Genomic DNA, 20153 nt, shown 5'->3' on the forward strand with positions numbered 1-20153 from the left:
CTATTAATTTTAACCTTTAAAGCAGGGCACTTCGTATCGAAAAAGTTGTCGTTGAAACTTCGAAAAGCGTTCATTCAATTGGAAATTGGAGTGGCTTGTGCCCTTTTTAGTAGCCAAAAGTAATTGGATGGTAACTGACGCATCTTCGACGTCCAGCTTTTTCCGAAAAACATCAAATCAACGCTCCGAGAGATTCATTTTGCTCGACATAGTGGATTTGGGGATATAAATTATGTTCTTGAAAACAATCCCTAACAGCTCGCCGGGCAAGAGTTGTAAGTTATGCCCTGGGAACATATAAGGTTTTTTATAGGACGCGTCGTCATAGAACTGCAAAAAGGCTCATTCGATTGGAAATGGAAAGGGCTAGTGCCATTTTTAATAGTCAAAAGTGATTATAAGGCAACTAACCCGCCGCTCACGTCCACCATTTTCCGAAACATATCTAATTAAAACTTTAAAATAGCCTTTTTATTCAACATAGTTTTAAGTTTTGGAAATTCGGTTTTTGAGGATGACAACCACCCACAGCCCTCAGGGCAAGGGTTGTAAATTATGCCCAGGGTGCATATAAGGTTTTTATATAAGGTGTTGTCGTAGAAACTTCAAAAAGGGCTCATTCGATTGGAAATTGAAATGGCTAGTGCCCTTTTTAATAGTCGAAAGTGAAAGCAACTAACTCTCCTTCCACCCCCACCATCTCCCCAAACACATCCAATAAAGATTTTTGAGATTTTGTTCCACGCATTTCAAAGTTCAGGAAATTATAGGCTACCTTTGAGCAGGACACTCCCCCCACAGTCTTCAGGGCAAGGGTTATAAGTTATGCCCTGGGGGCATATAAGGTTTTTATTGAAATCTTTATCGTAGAAACTTGAAAAAGGGCTCATTCAATTGGAAATTCAAAGGGCTAGTGTAGTGCCCTTTTTAACTAGCCCCCCTCTCACGCCCATCTTTTCTCCAAACAAATCCAATCAATATTTTAGATAGCCATTTTATTCAACGTAGTTGAAAGTTTTGAAAATTAGGTCTTTAACGATGACAACCCCCCCCCCCCCACACACACACAGAGCCTTCAGGGCAAGAGTTGTAAGGTATGTCCAGGGGGCATATAAAGTTTTTCTTGAAAGCGTAGAAACTTCAAAAGGGCTCATTCAATTGGAAATTGAAAGGGCTAGAGCCCTTTTTAATAGTTGAAAGTGATTGGAGAGCGACTAACGCCCCTCTCATGCCCGCCATTTTCCCAAACGCATCCAATCAAAACTTTGAGATATCCATTTTGTTCAACGTAGTTGAAAGTTCCTGAAATTAGGTCTTTTAGGATTATAACCCCCTCAGAGTCCTCAGTGCAAGGGTTGTAATTATGCCCTGGAGGCATATAAAGTTTATATAGAAAGTTGTTATAGAAATTTCAAAAAGGGCTCATTTGATTGGAAATTGAAATTGCCCTTTTTAATAGTCGAAAGCGAGTGGAGAGTAATTAACCCCTCTCTTACGCCCACCTTTCCCCAAAAAACATTCAATCATAGTTTAGAGATAGCCATTTTGTTCAACGTAGTTGAAAGTTCTGGAAACTATATATTTAAGGAAGACAACCCACCCAGAGCCTCAAGGGCAAGGGTTGTAATTTCTGCCCTGGGGATAAATAATGTTTTTATACATAGAACTTTCTTAAAACTTCATAAGAGGCTCATTCAATTTGAAATTGAGAAGACTAGTGCTCTTTGTAATAGTCAAAAGTGATTGGAGGATAACTGACCCCCCTCTCACACCCACCATTCCTCCAAACACATCCGATCAAAATTTTCAGATAGCCATTTTGTTCAACGTAGTAGAAAGCTCTTGAAGTTAGGTCTTTGAGAAAATTAGGTCTTTGAGAATGAACCCCCCCCCCCCTAGCATTCAGAGCAAGGGTTGTAAGTTATGCCCTGGGGGCATATAAGATTTTATTGAAAATTTTGTCGTAGAAACTTCAAAAGGGCTCATTCGATTGGAAATTGAAAGGGCTAGGGCCATTTTTAATAGTTGAAAGTGATTGGAGGGCAACTAACCCCCCTCTCACGCCCACCATTTCCCCAACCACATCTAATCAAAATTTTGAGATAGCCATTTTGTTTAACGTAGTTGAAAGTTCTGGAAATTTGGTCTTAGTGGATGACAACCACCCTAACAGACCTTAAGGTAAGGGTTGTAATTTATGCCCTGGGGGCGTATAAGGTGTTTATAGAAAGCGTTGTCGTTTCCAAAAGGGCTCATTCGATTGGAAATCAAAAGGTCTAGGGCCCTTTTTAATAGTCGAAAGTGACATTTTTATAGTAATTAACCGAGTCAAACTCAAAACCAGCAGAAATTAACATAAGTCGGGCGCAAAACCCCTATGCCTTTCCAAGGCCAGAACAAAATTTGCACTTTACTGAAAAAATACAAATGAATGTGCATTGTCAGTTTAATATACATATACTGAAATTTAGTAATCAAAATTTTAATATTATTTGATTTATCAAAGTTATAAAACTAAAAATATTTATATTTTTTCAGTAAAGTGCAAATTTTGTTCTGGCCTTGGGAAGGCATAGGGTTTTGAGCCCAACTTATGTTAATTTCTGCTCGTTTTGAGTTTGAATAGGTTAATTATTGTAATTTCTGATCGTTTTGGGTTTCATTTATTTATCGATGCTCATTTGTGGTAGTTTCACGCTTGGTAGATTATTTGATTTTATATTTGCTCATTTTTTGGTAAATGGAGTTATTTACTTTTCTTTGAGAACTTATTTTGTGGAATTTTTTTTTAAATTAATAATCGGTAAGCGTCCGTAACTCCCAGCCATTGACAAATCTGAAAACAATCACGTGGTATTATTACCCATGCACCTATTTCTCTGGAGTACTTTTACAATCAGTCAATTAGTTTCCAATCGCCGGAAGGCGCTGACGTTTCCTTTAAGTCTTTTTTTATGTTTGAAGATAGGCGAGCATAGCATCAGTGCCATTTCATTCATACACGAAATGAAATTTTCATTCATATAACATATAATTATGTTGTTTGGTAAGAAAAATCAGTTTTGTCTCACGGCTAGGAAATCCAGTTGAAACTCTCAAAATTTTTGGAGGGAGAGGTATGGAGAAGATTTATATTTTTGTGTAGTTTGGTAAGAAAAATCTGTTTTGTCTCACGGCTAGGAAATCCAGTTGAAACTCTCAACATTTTTGGGGGGAGAGGTATGGAGAAGATTTAAATTTTGTAAGGAGGAGCAAAATATTTTCATGTTGTCCGACAGACTCTTTGCCCAGTAATTAATAATGATAAACTAAACAAACTCTTTAGTTTTTTATCTGTATATTTATGTCATGTAGCCTAAAGGAGCCTTCACAATGAAAACGTGAGATATAATGTTAAGTCTAATATTAAGGTTGTCACACTTCATATGACGGTTCTTACATTTACCTCCCTTAAAACGAAATTTAGCATCATTATATAAAAAGATCACTATGATCATTTGCAGAGGTTTTGAATTTACAAAACATGGCGCCAGTAAACAGTGACAATGAAGATGATTAACTCACTGCTGCAGCTATCCTTAAAGAGTCTGCACATATCTGCACCTACCATACATTAATAATTTAATACATAGACCCACATATCCTCAAGCAACAAGATATAAAAAGAAGATTGATCAATTATAAAGCTAATAATCAGAGGCACCCATTTACGAGAATGTAGGGGGCGGGAGCAAAGATTGTGTCATAAAGATACAAAAAAATGTATTTTCCAAATCTGGGAGGGGGCATTCTTTCGATATTTTTAATGAAAATACCAAAAAAGAATATTTTCACAATCTGGGAAGGATTACTACCTTCTCATTCCTTGAGTAGTCTAATCAGCAAGAAAAGCATATTGTTCAATTTCTTACAGTTTTTGTAAAGGAAAAGTTTCCTTCTATTTTTAATTTTCTTTTACTTGAAAGTAGGATCCCTTGATCTATACAAAAATTTATAGCTTCTAAAAGTTCAAATAATTTTAGGATCTTGCACTTCGTTACGTCTTATTATTTAGTTAAAGTAAGCTCTAGGGTAGCGTCACTAAGCCTTGCTGAGTCCAGTGTGAAGGGGAGAACGTAAAGCCAAAACGCAATGCGAAGGGTCCTTCATACTTTTTAAATAAACGCAGCCAACATTATTTGCGAGAGGCAGTAATTTATAGAAAATGCCAAATTACTCCATGAGTGATTTGTTACAAAGGCCAAAATGCATTCACTTAATCTGAAATCAGGTCAATTTAGGAAGAATTATACAAAACTATTAAAACTTGTTAAAATAGACACGAATTAGCCTTTGAGTACACTGCAACAAGAAGAATTTCACTAGACCACATGATTTTAGTTGTGTAGATGTCAGAATAATTCAACAAGTCTTTTTTAATATTCCTAAATACCTAGCAAACATATTTTTACATTTAACACAAAATTATTTTAAATTAGTACAACAATTTAGCAATATTTATTTGTGCAAATATAAGTGTCCATCAATAAACATAACCCTAGCCATCTCACGGGATATCCAATTCAAATTATGCAGTAGGATACTCTCCAGGTACATTGATAGTTTGGGGTCAAACACCGTGTAGCAAATTAACACTGTATTCTACTCTTGAAAACCCTTGTGAAACACCATAAAGCCCCCCTTTTAAATACTGAAGTAAATCTTCAAGGCTGTAACGTAACTGGCAAAAACCATTAACCATCACTCCATGCATTGTCAATTAACAAAAAGCCGAGACTTCAAAATGCAATTAACTTGCCCACCCAATACAACAAAATAATAATCAATGGGAGATGACGGCCAGAATATTTTGTTGGTTTCTTCGGAGATATCCATTTTTGAAGGGGGGGGGGTATAAACTTTCTATTTTAAAAAGAATCAAGTCCTTAAAACACAAATGCAACACAATTTAAGCTCCACCATTTTCTTCGTTGAAAAAAATATCATATAATTATATAGATTAATATGAAAATAAAGCTGTAAATTCGTTTAAACTGCCCCAACGGTATATTGTTGGCGATAAATCCGCAATATCCGTGCTGACACAACTAAAAACAAAACTTACTGGCGTCTTCAGCGACCATATTCTAATACTGATTTAGCCTATTTTGAGAACTATGTGAAATTTTCGTATTCATTTTGTAAAGTGCATTTACAAACATGCATTTTTAATATTTCTTTCTTACCTCCTTGAAAATTGAAATTTTTAAAAAGACGAGGAAAACCACATCGTTCACGCGGTTGTCAAATGCACTCCTTGTGTATCTCACTTGACAAAAAAAATTGCTAGGGTTTTCATATTAAAAAAAAAAAAAACTTTTCAAGTCTTAGCCGCTTTGAATGGCGTCATCCACTCAAACCTCTGACATTGCAAAACAAATGAAATTATCCCTGATTTTCTTCTTTTTTTCAATGTAAATCTGACAAATATTTGTATATGTTGCATCATATTCGTTACAGATCACCAAGTTCTTAATGTTTACATTTATAACTTATATATGGTATATTTTTTTTTCTTTTTCTGCATTATTCATAATCATGCTCAACGAAACAGATGCTGGTAAGTTTGTTTATTGTTTCTTACCCTCAATGTTTCGACACACAAAATTTTTCAAACAGGCATGACCCCCGCCTCTGAATCACCAAAATAAATTCCGGCATATGTGCATCATATGAAATATTGCTTCTTATTAAGTAGAAAAGATAACTTATAAAATATATTATAAATTATTTTATTAAAGATGTATTTATTCATTTCATTAATTTATTTAATTTTTTTTTATTTATTCATCTATTAATTAAATATATTTCTAAATAAATCAATGACTAAGACTATTTATAAAAAATAAATACAAGAAGTGTTTATGCCCGTTGTTATCGCATTAATCGCAAATCAGCTAATTATTTATTTTAGCCCTCAAAGTGACTCAACAGAGGCTGGTTTTCACACCCTTCTCCGTAATTTCTATATCTTTACATTTTCTTATTTAATTCGCATTTTTATTTGGCCTCTCCCCCAAATAAACCCCAGTGTGCGTGTGTGACACAGGAGAACGCCTCTGATTTTAGACGAAACAGTTTCTTAGCAAAACGAAATTGCAACCAACTATATATTCAGTTCATGACGTCTCTTTTTCTCAACTCCATAATTTACAACTTTGTCATTTCAATTGAGTGAAAAATTAGTGGAGCCTGCCAAATATGAGAAGAACCACAGGAAATATATGCACACGTTTGTTTATCAGATTTGAAAAATTATCGTCACTAATTAGAAAAAAAAATTAATGAAAGGGGTGACAAAGGAGTTGGAGCCAAGAGCTATTCAGTATTTGTTGCTAGTGTATGTAACTTGATGGCTCTGGCATGGTACCCTTTATATCTGACAAGGCGCTCCAATCTAGGGAAAATTCTAGATCATTATTCCTACCCTCAAACGGCTAAAAATACAAGTATTCAAAACACACGATACACCAGTTGGTACTTTTCAATTTGTTGGTACCCACGCGATATATTGTACAGGGAAGATGCTAGAGGAAACTTGTCAAACGGGTATCTGTCAATAGAAAATTGCATCGCAAACCTTGGTTTGTCATTGCGTTTACAATATTTAAACTATTGTTTTTGGGGTTTAGGGGGGGGGCAAAGGTACCTAGGTTATGTTATGTTTGGCTACGTATTTAATATATGGTATGCTTTCCCCCCCCCCTTAATGTGCAAATATATAGCCCTAACTTGTTTCTAAACTATTATATCTTCATCCTATTTTGTTTTATTTCATTAGCATTAACCAAACTTGACTTCTCGCGTGGGTAACATAGTTGAAAAGTACACACCAGCAGGGGCGTCCCAACGTTTTGGCATTCGGCAGAAAATTTGCAAAACCGGCTGAAATTTAGCGAAATTCTTGATTTCAAGAGAAAATTCGGAGTAAATCAGGTAGCGATTCGGTAAAATTTACGAAGATCGCCGCCCGAATAAAACGAGCCTTGAGACACCCCTGTCCACCAGTTCTTTAAAAGTACAACATTTACATCCCCCCCCTTCCATACGATATAACATCCCTGACGAGCTTATAACTGAAAAAAAATGATGCCGTAATAAGAATTTCTAATAGAAATACGAATGATTTTCATCAATATCTCTTATGGAAAGTTCTTGTTACAAATCTATAGTCTGAAATGATTACTTTATAGTATGATAACTAACTTAACGATTCATTCATTTCAAATAACTCGCTTCAGAATAAGAGAAACTTCCTCCAACACGTAGTAACGACTGCATGGTGTTCAGAAACACACACATATTTTGCCAATATCTTAATACAATTTGCAGAAATGCTACTTTATCATTAATCTTTATTACTGGAGTTATTATCAAATGACTAATTAATCTAGTCAACTTTTTTTCTCTAGAGAATTTTCAACTCAGTCATCAAAATTAGGAGTAAGGCAAATAATTTATAGCTCAAATTCGCTTTCAAAAGCTTATACCGGAAACACATTCAAACGCGTTTAAGAATTTAAGACAGGCCTAGCATGTATTTAGTCGTATTACCAACTTCTATTCATTTATTGGAATCAAGGAATAAAACAAAAATCACGCGACCACCCTTTCCTGCCAAGATACTCCGTTGAAGTATATTTCATGTTCAAGCCAAAAAAAAATATAAAAAAGAAAATGGAAGTATTTCTTCTTTTTATAAAGTGCAGCCACCCAAGTTAATTACAAAACTATCAAAAGTGCCGTTAAAACGATACAAACACAAATTCGGGTTAGTTCTAGCGGAAAACCACAAGGCAGGCAGAAGTACCTCCAACCAACAATTCAGCCTCAAGTGACGGTTTAAGTTCAGCATTGCAGAGATCATAACTGGAGCAGCATGTTAAGGCGAACACATCTTTGCCAGTTTTGCTCGGACGACAAGACACAGGGTTTTCCGGCGGGAAAAACTTGGCCTTGTTGAGGCACCTTTTAAACAAGACATTCTTAGATACAAGCAGTCATGCATGAAGTGATGGTCTAGGATGTCACTTTTCCCCGCTGCTTCTTCGCAGCTTAGCTTAGATTATTACTATAATTTCAATTATAGGCTATCTTATAGGTTTATCTGTTGGGGTTGAAAACACGGAATGGAGCTACAACGAGGTTATTTGCCAGAAAAGAGTCTTATTCTTACAATTACTGCTACTTGTGTAAAGTATTTATATGTAATTTTGTCTCTAGGATGGCAGGAAGGGGGCTAAACTTAGCATATCTTGGTACTTTTGTATAGTAAAGTAAAGAAATGACAATTATAAAGGCGGGTATAACTTTTTAATAAAGACAATGAAAAAGAAATCCGGAAAATTCGATTTAAGATCAGAAAATCTTTCTCGACAGAAAAAAAATCCAAGAAGAACCGCAATTAAAGAAAATTAAATATAGTTCAAACACATCAAAAGACAAATGACAAACCACTCACATCTAATGAAAATTAAATTACGAAGTAATTTTAAATACTTAATAAGATTAAATTAAATAATTAAATAACAGTTGTCAAATTATAAGTCAAACTGAGGGAGTAAACTGAAGACGAGCTGAAGAAAATTAAAGAAGAATTAGCTCTTTGATGGTTGAATAATTGAAGTGGAGTAGTTCAATTTGGTTTAGTGGAGTAGTTCAATTTGATATACCTTAGAAGAGGAGCTGAAGAGGAACTGAAGATGAGCTTCTCACTGAAGAAAATTAAAGAAGAATTAGCTCTTTGATGGTTGAATAATTGAAGTGGAGTAGTTCAATTTGGTTTAGTGGAGTAGTTCAATTTGATATAACTTAGAAGAGGAGCTGAAGAGGAACTGAAGAGGAGCTTCTCACTGAAGAAAATTAAAGAAGAATTAGCTCTTTGATGGTTGAATAATTGAAGTGGAGTAGTTCAATTTGGTTTAGTGGTGTAGTTCAATTTGATATACCTTAGAAGAGGAGCTGAAGAGGAACTGAAGAGGAGCTTCTCACTGAAGAAAATTAAAGAAGAATTAGCTCTTTGATGGTTGAATAATTGAAGTGGAGTAGTTCAATTTGGTTTAGTGGAGTAGTTCAATTTGATATACCTTAGAAGAGGAGCTGAAGAGGAACTGAAGAGGAGCTTCTCACTGAAGAAAATTAAAGAAGAATTAGCTCGTTGATGGTTGAATAATTGAAGTGGAGTAGTTCAATTTGGTTTAGTGGAGTAGTTCAATTTGATATACCTTAGAAGAGGAGCTGAAGAGGAACTGAAGAGGAGCTTCTCACTGAAGAAAATTAAAGAAGAATTAGCTCTTTGATGGTTGAATAATTGAAGTGGAGTAGTTCAATTTGGTTTGATATACCTTAGAAGAGTTATAATTTTATCCCAAATCGAAAAAAAATTATAGAAGTGTTGGAATGACATCTTTTATGCCAAATCCAGAGTCATACGGACCAACTGCATCAAGTTTTAGATATTTTAAAACAATTTCGTATTACATATATACATTATAGAAATATTGCCCTTTTTTAACCTAAAGTCCTAATACCAAGGTCCAGATAAAGAAAAGCTTGGTTTAAAGGCAATTTAGTTTTTGCCAAACTTAGCAAAATCAGATTTACATAACAAATTTTTCAAATATACAATTTAATCCTCAATCGGTCGTTCCGATCCTGATCGACAATATTTTATTCCATATATTGCTGAAACCGATGGAAGTATAGATGCGATACTGCTTTTTTTTATGATAACTTTTTGTCATGTATCCTTATTTAGTTTTTGTACTCAATTTGTTATTTTGAAAACATCAACTTTATTTTATTACTATTATTTTGTACAGTAACTGCAGTAATTTAGCTAATTCAAAACAGTAACTTTTTATTCTTACACTATTATTTCATACAGTAATTTTATTTTGAAATTGATAATGTCAATAGAGAAGTATACAGAGAATGTCCATAAAAGTATGTCATTAAAAGATACACCAGTACGAACGACTGAGTATTATATTTGTGTGGTTGGAAAAATTAGATATGTAAACCTGTTATCATAACTAACGTAAAATTTTACGTCATATATAGCCAGTGTGGTCTTAGAATGGATTTATCTCTTTATCTTGTATCAGGCCTCAGCGTTGAAATGGGCAATATTTTTACAGATATCATGAAGTTATTTTAAAATATCTCGAATTTCCTACAGTTAGTCTTTTCGATCATAAATTCAACAACTACTAATACTACTACTAACAACTTACTGTAGCACTAAGACGCATGAGGCCAACACGACTACGCATGGTCCTCGTCCATCCCAATATATGTAAAGCCTCCCACTTTACACCCTCCGGAGAAGTTCAATCTCCATCAAATCCTTCCTTATGACCTGGAAGACCTGCTTTCCGTCTGGCCCTAGATGGTTAGCCAAAAAGGAAGATCTTTGGAAACCTGTCTTCTTCATCCGCAGAACGTGTTCTAGCGGTTTCAACCTTTCTTTTGTTATAGCCCTATAAAGTGAGATAGAATCACGTTTTTCGTGCAGCTTACTGTTTGAAATACGGTCAGTCAGATGGGTACCCAAAACAATCCGAAGACAATTTCTCTGAAAAATATCTATATATACATATATATCTATATATGCATCTTTTTTCCTCCGTCTTTCGAAGTGCCCATAATTCAGAACCCTACTTGACCACTGTCATTACTGTAGCTTCTAATATCCTAATCTTGGTTTGCAGACTTATCTTCCTATATTTCCAGACTTTGTTCGACTGTAAAAAAAAACACCTTGGGCCTTGTCTATGCTACTTTTTACATCTTCACTGCACCCACCATTTGCTAATAATACTATCTAAGTAGCGGCTATAATGAGAAAACACATTGCAATCCAACGAATATGAATCCGTCGTTTCTGATGATAGGACAAATTCTGTCTCCTGTGAAGTCCAGAAAACTAAACTGCACAGCTTTTCTTCAATTCATCAACCATCAAAGATCAAATGCTCCTTTCAAGAAATTCTTCACGAAACCCCTATTAAGATTGAACTTTGTTCCTATTTTGAAGGCTCACTTAAAGCTTTTTTGGTTTCTATATTATGGGGAACTATAAGTAGTAAAGGTTTCTTTCCTAGCACAAAGTGTACGTTCTTCTTCAATGGTTCCTTAGAAATTCCTACAAGATCAGTTTCTCTGAGGCCATTATCGGAACATTAACGTATACTCCGCTATTGTTTATTATGTAATATATGTGTTTACTAAGTTGATATGTTTTGTTTTATCACAAGTTGTACTAGCCGAGTGATTGGCCCACTAGACTTGAAAATCGGTATCCGTAAGGGTAGGGGTTAGAGTCCTGGTGTTGCTGATTATTTGAATTGAAACGAGGAACACCGGGGCGACTCTGTGAGCTCAGACAGAGGCGACCCAGCTCTAATTTTATGTTTTATTTTATTTTATCTAGGCTTAATTACTTATATAGAACTTATTAAGTATTATATAACTTATATACTAAAATGTTGTATATTTTATACAAGATTATAATTAGTGTAGGATTTAGTTGAAAAATGTCAAGGTTTTGTTTTTATATTTGCTTACAGTATGAGAATACAAAATATAGATTAACAGATGCTAGTCAGCTACAGTTAATTAAATTAGCTTAATGAACAGTATATAACAATAACAAAAACATATGATTTCGAAGAGTTGGTTTGTAGTTTTAAAGCCTTTTCTTACCAAATGACAAATTAAATGTACCAGATGAGTAATTAAAATACAATTAGGGAGGCTTACTTCTAAGAGGGAAACACCCTAGCAACCCCTAGAGGTATCTATATTATCAAAGTGTGTTTTATTCATTAAACGAGGGAGGCAGTAACAGCTTTGACATAGTTATCCATTTTATACATAGGATGAGTTGCTTTTGAGAGAGTAATGCCTCTAGTAACCCTAAAGGGTATCCATATTATCTACCCAAAGCAACTATCTGTTAGTAAACTTGCTGTAAAGTCTACTTGTAGGCTATTCTTTATCAAGGTAAAACATTGCATGAGCTTACCTGTATTCATGAACAATAGACCCAGTAGGCTTCTTTATAGTAGCAGTGAAGCAAACCCCATCTGTTTCACATGTGTTGTCTAAGCAATCTTCTGAATCCAAGTCACACCTACATTTTAGTAGCCCTAAAAAGTAATACAATTTCTTCTGTCAGAGACATAAAAATGAAAATCAAAGATAAATTAGGCTATACTAAGTAATTTTTCCCCTACCCCTGAATCTTTTTGATGCTTCCCTTAATTTCCCCAAATGAAAACGGGTTCTTTGAAGCCTGCTCAAAGTTAACCTTTGGATGGTAAAAACGTTCGGCACAAAGCACATATCATAAGCATAAATTATTAAATAAATAATCATTCATTATTAATTAATAATAAGATAAATTATTCTAAATATTGTTTCCACTCTCTGAATTTTTGGGGTTTCCCTGTATTCCCCCAAATGAAAATGGATTCTTTGAAACCTGCCTGAAGATAACCTGTGTATGTTAAATACGCGATCATTCAGCACAAAGCAGACATCATGAGTTTAAATTATTAAATTAATAATTAGTAATTAAAAATAAGATAAATTATTCTAAGTATTGTTTCCACTTTCCCTGAATGTTTGTGGTTTCCCTGTGTTTCCAAAGATTCCTATATTCATTCCAACTCATTGCAAAAACAGACAGGTATAAGAAGAGGATTTTCAAATCATCTTTTGTCCCCAATGTTTATTTTAAATCCATTTTGAATTATTTTCAATCCTTATGCTCTATTTTTTTAGTTTGGTTTTATCTTTTGACAATTGTTGTATGTTTTCGATTTTTACTGATTTATTACCTCCTTTTAATATATTTGACCAAAATACTTTCTTATTGTGTGTATTAAGTTTTTAAACATTTAGCAATTTTGTTGTATGGTAGGCCTACTGCTTTAATTTTTTAGCTGAGCTCAATTACATTTTCTTAAGATTATTTTATTTTTTCATTTTTTTTTTTATATTGTGTAAATTTCTCTCATGACAAACATAATTTTTTGCCATGTGTTTCTAGTTCGCATACCCTTTCCCATGAAAAAAGAAACTTATAATCCCTCCTTAAGATTTGGGGTGTTTATTGTACAACTCAATCAACTTAGGCCGTTTACTACTGAAAAAACCTCAAACTCTCTTCAAGAGGATTGGACAATATACACATAGTACGTTTAGGAATTTGGAGTTTCTTTTTGAGAGGGATGGAATCAGATATACAAAAAAAAATGTCAAGCATAAATTTTTCAGACGAAAAGGTTGCTAAAAACCCACTTTTAAGGGATTCCTCCAACCAGCCTGAGATGTGCAACTAAGAATATTAGTATACATATGTCTCATATAAGCTAAATGATTCAAAACTGAATAAATACAAAAAAAAGACATACAAAACAAGAATCATTAAAAAGAATTTAGTTGAAGAAATACAGGGATTGGTGCTTTAATGCAGCACAGATGTTCAGCAAAATTGCAAGAGTATTCAACAAAAAAGTATGTTTAAACAGGAGATTGAGGGTTAATCTACTTAGTTCAGGTTTAAAATTTTAAATTTCTGGTTTATTTAATATATTTACATCAAAAGAAACAGTTTTCAATTAAGTCACTATAGAGTAATAGGAATCCATAGTTTTCAGAAAAACAGAGACTTTCTACAATCTTCAATATTCAAGTTCCTCTCCTCGACAAATATGAAATACTAATAGAATAAATCAAAATGGGAAATGACCAATCAATTACACAGGAGAATATAATGTAAGCTATGCTGTTTGTAATTTCCCATTTTGAATATTGTTCAATTTTCAGAAATAAAATCTTGATTGGCCAATCAGAGTCAAGATTTAAGGCACGGTTTTTTGAAACTAGAAAAAATGGAAATTTGCATCAGCAGCTTTTCTATCTGTAACAGATATCTGACAAAAGTTAAGAAGAAATAATATTAGTAGAAAACAGTTGGGAACAAATTAGTATTGGTATAAACTGTTAAACCAATTTCTTGCAATTTTAATTTTTCACCTTTGATACAAATGGGGGGCCAAAATCAAGAAAATTCCATGTCGATCATAAACCTTGATTTTTTTTTTTTTTTTTTTTTTTTTTTTTTTTTTTTTTTTTTTTTTGGCCCTATAGTGATTATGGAGTAGATCAGGCATAAAGCATATAGTCTAAGGCAAAAGGGATCAATGTTGATATTACACCATGAAAAATTTCATTGGGATGCAAATCCTATAACAAATTCCATACAAAGCATAAAAACAATATGCAACTGTTGTCAAACACTCACCAAAAAGAAGAAAAACAGCAGCATACATATGTATCTACATCACCAATATGGACATAAAACACTGATCCAAATACAATACAAATGTAAACACAAAATATACCAAGGAAAGGACAAACTAGCCTAAAACTAAACATAACAGCAATATTAGTCCTAGAATTAACAGTAAGATCAAAAACCTGCAATTTATTCCATGCTAATGTAAAAACCCAAGCCAGAGCAAGTGTCATAAGAACCTTCCACACACTAAAATCCGGGGATCAAGCAGGCATGATCAATACTGTCCTATAGAAAAGTTAGTGAGCACTCACAGAAACTATGACAAAAGAGCATACCAAGCTAATACATAAATTAGGATACTTCACAATTACCTCACTCAATATGAAAATATTGAGATTATGATTATGCTGATGATTTAAGCATCCTAGATGAAAGTGTGAGCAAAATGTATGAACTATCCCATAGAAAAGTTAGTGAGCACTCACAGAAACTATGACAAAAGAGCATACCAAACTATTACATAAATTAGGATACCTCACAATTACCTCACTCAATATGAGAATATTGAGATTATGATTATGCTGATGATTGATGATTTAAACATCCTAGATGAAAGTGTGAGCAAAATGTATGAACTATCCCATAGAAAAGTTAGTGAGCACTCACAGAAACTATGACAAAAGAGCATACCAAGCTAATACATAAATTAGGATACTTCACAATTACCTCACTCAATATGAAAATATTGAGATTATGATTATGCTGATGATTTAAGCATCCTAGATGAAAGTGTGAGCAAAATGTATGAACTATCCCATAGAAAAGTTAGTGAGCACTCACAGAAACTATGACAAAAGAGCATACCAAACTAACACATAAATTAGGATACTTCACAATTACCTCACTCAATACAAGAATGCCCTTTGAAAGCTGTAGCATCCTTAGCTATAATGGAGAAAGCAAGAGATCAAGACTCGAACTCTCTAAACAAAATATGGACGCCTCTAAAAATTCAACAATATTTGGACCTTTGGTGCTCTGGCTATTTTTTTCAACATTTTTTTCATTTACAAAAATTCATCATAAAAAAAAAAAAAAAAACATGGCAGACCCAGAAAGGACAGGGTAAAAAAAAAGAAAACAAACAGAGCAACAGAAAGTAAAACATGTTTTGACAACCATAAACACAGGAAACAGAAATGGTCAAACATGAAAAGACTCTTTGCATTCAGTAGAGAAACCACAAACACCCTTCTCAATAACCTCAGATGGGGTAACCAGTTCTTAAGAAGTAAAGCCCAAATAAATGAGGACTTAAGAAGCCCAAGAGCTCTATTTATTTTTAGTTAACTTTTTTTTCATTATAAGTTTCACTTCTTATATTATAACCCACTTAAAAAATTAACAAATGGTGGAGTACTTTCACTATACAGCTTTGGAGTACTTTTATAGTTTTAATATACAATGAAAGGATTAATAGTTTGAATAATACTTGGAGAAGTAGCAGTAGTTGTAGTACAAATAATATCTTCATATTCAAGATCATCTTTGTTGGCTCTCCTGAATTCATTAGTATACAATTAGATATGGATACATGGGCCAAGAGCCCCATTCATTTTTACTAACTTTTTTTCATTATAAGTTTGACTTCTTATATTATAATCAACTTAAATATCATCTTTATCAGCTCTTCTGAATTCAATAGTATCTTTCCCACCTTAAGATACACCCCCTTTGTATCCATGATTAGACATGCCAAAAGGTAGGCATACTTCCACCCTCCCCCTCAACTTTTAATCACATATGTTGTGAAATTTTCCTCATGGTTTCCTAGGCATTTTGTATAATTTGCCAGTTTTGCTGTTCTTAAAATTAGTTACTTATAATCATGTGCTTTAGTTACAAGTTCTGTATTATTATTATTATTTATTGGAAAACCCGTCATACAAAAAAGGAAACGACGGAGAAATAAGCAAAAAAAAAAAATACACATAGACTTAGGAGTTATACATGTGGTTTTTAATGACGAACGCTGGAGCTAAGATCTAAATGAGCTCTTAGAACAAACTACAAAAACGAGAAATAAAAAAAATTATACACTGTTCTGCAGGTACACGGTATGTTTCTTTTTTTATGCTCCTAAATACTGAACAAACATAAGCAATATGAACATCATTGCATCAAGCCGCAATTGGTAAAAAAAAAAGATAACCCAAATAATCATCAGTGAATTAAAAATATACAGTAGATAATCATATCAACTAGTGTAAATATGACAAGAAACTGTACAAACAATTAAACAACACTTTTGCCTGCTGGTCTTGAACTCATCTCCCTCTCAACAAAATGATTCATTTACTCCGATATACATAGATATCAGAAACAAGGAAATTATTCAATCACAGATCCTTTTACATCTTTACTTAAAGCAATATGCTTAAAAGAACCAATAATCAATAAACAATTAAATTATTAGTAATATATGCAATATATTATCAGAGAAAAATTGACACCAAAATTGAGAATAAGCGTCACTTAAATTGGACTCATATAAAAAGAGACTAAAACATCAATCAGTTTAAAAAACTGCAACAATTACACTAAGCGCGAAAACAAACACTTAAAAAGAAAAAAAGACAAAACAAATAGGCCTACATCTTAACTACTGGGCCAGTACTGACGACCAAGGATGGTTCAAATTTGTTAAACGGGAACTATAAGCACGAGTTTGCTTTTCCAAAGCTATTATGGGGTCAGCAATGCTGAATTTTTTAATTAGATAAGAATTTCACGGCCAAGAGGTAAAATGTAAAGGATACTTTGCGAACTGGAAGAAAACTGATTGAATTTTGACTTGTCAGAATTTGTGAGCATTTTCCAAAACGGCGATATGTACAGATAATGTGGTAGAGCAACAGAGTTAAAAAGTTTCTAAAGAAGACAGGAGTTGAAGCGTAACTTATTAGTTACAAAAGAACCATATGATAACTCAACTCTACTTTCAATGTGAGCAATTAATAGTTGTTGCTGTGTGTATTATTAACAAACCAATGGGAAGACCAAGATAGGTGATAAGATCTACCAGCTTAATCCTACTATTTCCGAGAGGAATATCCCTAGGCAACGCTTGCTTTCAGGTGAGGAATACAACTTCGGACTTTTCAACATTGAACTAAAGACCTAGTTTTGCATACTCAGATTGTAGTGTTGCAAAAATCTTGCTTATGCACTGGATATTGCAGCTCAAATTCAGAATTCAAGATCAAATTCAAATTCAGAATGTCATCTGCATAACATATGAGAGATAATTCAAGACTGGCAAAGATGAAAGATGTGGGAACAGCTGACATGCATCAAGAACTCCATTATTGAAGAGTGAAGGGGAAGAATTAGCGCCTTGACGGGTACCTTTTTCAACATTGACAAAAATATTAGGAGTTGATGCATAGACTTGAGAGCCGTCAACTTTAGCTAATGGGTGAAGTATTAGGCAAACTTTAAGATGATAATACATGTCTCAAAGGGCTCTGATATATGTGATGACTCCACGTTTTGCTGCATGGAGTAGCATAGCGGTGTGAATGAGAGAGGTGAACGCTTATGAACATCATGCCCGGTCAACACGAGAGTTTCACCTGATGCATCAGCATTGATCGATGCATTCCCAACAACTGACAAAGCATGGGCACAACCAAGACGTGGCTGGAATCCAAATTGGTAAGGTGGAATATAGCATTTTGTGTTCACTTGGTCAATGAACAGAAGTTCAAAAAGCTTACAGAAGGTAGTAGCCACCGTTACAGGGTAGAAGGAGGAGCACTGGGTGAAGGGTTTACCTTTCTAATGAATTGGAGCAAGACCTCCGATTAAAGAAGGAGACGGTACAAACCCTATCGTGACATTCATCTGCAACCAATGAGCAATATGGTTTACCAGCAGCTCGCTTCCATGCAGAATGTGAAGAGCGCTCATTTTATCAATGCCAGAAGATCTCTTACGCTTTAGGCATTGGATTGCTCACAGTACAGAATCAACCAAAACAACAAAATTGTTGGTTGGACAACTAGACAGAAATTTATTAAGCTTATCTTCATATTCGGACTGTAGGGCGGCATCTGGTGGGGAGAATTAAGCAGAGAAGTATGAATTCCATTTGGAATCAGGAATGACTTGAGCAGATAGGTGGGTGCTAGGAGGATCTCTTGATACATTTCTTCAGAAGGAAGGTTGAGACAGAGAAGCTTGCTGGGATGTCTCTTCAACTATCTAGTTCATGTGGATAGATAGTTCTCTTGCAAAATTTCTTTTGGTAGAAAGACAAATGTCGGAAACCCAGCCAGAGCAAGGACGGTCACATTGAAGCCACAAATGGTACCAAAATTCAGATTTTCTCAAAGCTTCAACTAGGCTTGGATTACTGGACCAATGCTTTGTGACACCCCGATGTATACGTTTAAGAGGTATATCAGCTTTTTCTGTACATTGCAGAGCATAGCAGATTTGTGCAAGATAGATATCTAGCAACACCTGTATTTCATTTGCATCAACTTGCAGATTTTTCATGAGCAGCTGGAATGGAACATGAATTTTATGCAGGACAGACTGCAGCAAAAAGATCATCTTGGATGTTTCCCAAACCCTGTAAAATTGGGTGTGGGGCTGATGTGGTTGTGTGGTGGGAGTAGACTGAGCAGAGGGACAATAAATAGATGCAGATATTGGAAGGTGGTCTGACAGTTGGAAATCAGTAATGACGTGGACAGGTGACTTGGTACTTGGAACAGGTACTTGGAGATTTAGAGAAGAAACTGCATGGTTGAGGTTTGATATGTGACTTGAATGGTGTGTGTAAGTGCAATCGAGATCTTTTGGCAATATCCAAAAGCAAACCTTTTATCACAGGAACTTTGACTAAAAGTCCACCATTAATATTCCACAAAAGTTCAGCTTGCATAGTAGTGGAAACATCCATATCATACCGTGGGCTTTGCTAGTTGACTGTTGTTATTAGGACACTTTACACTGTAGCAAGTATAGCCAGCAACTTTACATTCTAGACAGAACATTTTTTCCAAACATGGAGAGGCACTGTTAGTGGTGTGATTGCATGATCCACAGCAAGAGCAGAGGGCCTGATTGCAGCACTGTAAGGCCAGATGCCCAGTTTTACAACATGAGAAACAACGCTTTGGGAGATATACAAATGCTTGTGCAGAAAGCTTTTTGTAGCCAACTTTCACAGACACTTTCAAGAACTAATCCAGGTTTTGTTTCAACGCAAAGTAGACTGGAAAATTAAAAATATGTTCTGAAAGGGCTGAAGTAAAATCTTCAGACTTAGAATCTCCCTTTAAAGCTGAAGAAATAGAATCTTTATGCTGTAATAATCTCATTTCCAAATTCTGGTTAGTACGTCCCACATATGAGCTTCCGCAAGTACATGGGATATGATAGACCCCACTTTGCTTCCCCAATGAAGTTAGATCCTTCGCAGAATTTAGAAAACTATCCACAGTATTATTACTCTTTAAAGGTACCCTTAGACCATTACTTTGTAAAATTCTTTTAAGTTTTTCACTTAGCCTGGGTACATATGGCAAGGAACAAAAACATCCTTCTCCCGAGTTGTCTCCAAGACTTCCTTAGAAATCTCTAGAAATCTTTTTCTTCTTTTTGAAAAAGTCTGGTTAATTAACCATTCTGGATACATGTTGCTTATTAGTATTTTCCTTAGAAAAAACAACTCCTCCTCAACAAATTTTGGAGAGCAAATACTAAAGATCCGATCAGTTAAAGAAATGAT

The 20153-nt window shown here is 34.4% G+C and overlaps 1 protein-coding gene across 3 annotated transcripts in view; it reads right to left on the reverse strand.

The window, feature by feature from the left end:
• The window catches only part of babo (TGF-beta receptor type-1 babo), an 84180-nt gene that overhangs the window by 52149 nt on the left and 11878 nt on the right, over window positions 1-20153 (reverse strand). For 2 of the 3 annotated variants that reach the window (XM_089098372.1, XM_089098371.1), the window contains exon 2: window positions 12068-12191. In XM_089098372.1, the coding sequence (XP_088954498.1) occupies window positions 12068-12191 (124 nt within the window). Of the gene's footprint in view, window positions 1-7849; window positions 8008-12067; window positions 12192-20153 lie in introns of all 3 variants that reach the window. The other variant, XM_089098370.1, reaches the window with a different exon arrangement.

The sequence above is a fragment of the Artemia sp. Qi Xiang Cuo genome, chromosome 12 (assembly GCF_049724085.1).
Source record: "Artemia sp. Qi Xiang Cuo chromosome 12, ASM4972408v1, whole genome shotgun sequence".
Taxonomy (NCBI): domain Eukaryota; kingdom Metazoa; phylum Arthropoda; class Branchiopoda; order Anostraca; family Artemiidae; genus Artemia; species Artemia sp. Qi Xiang Cuo.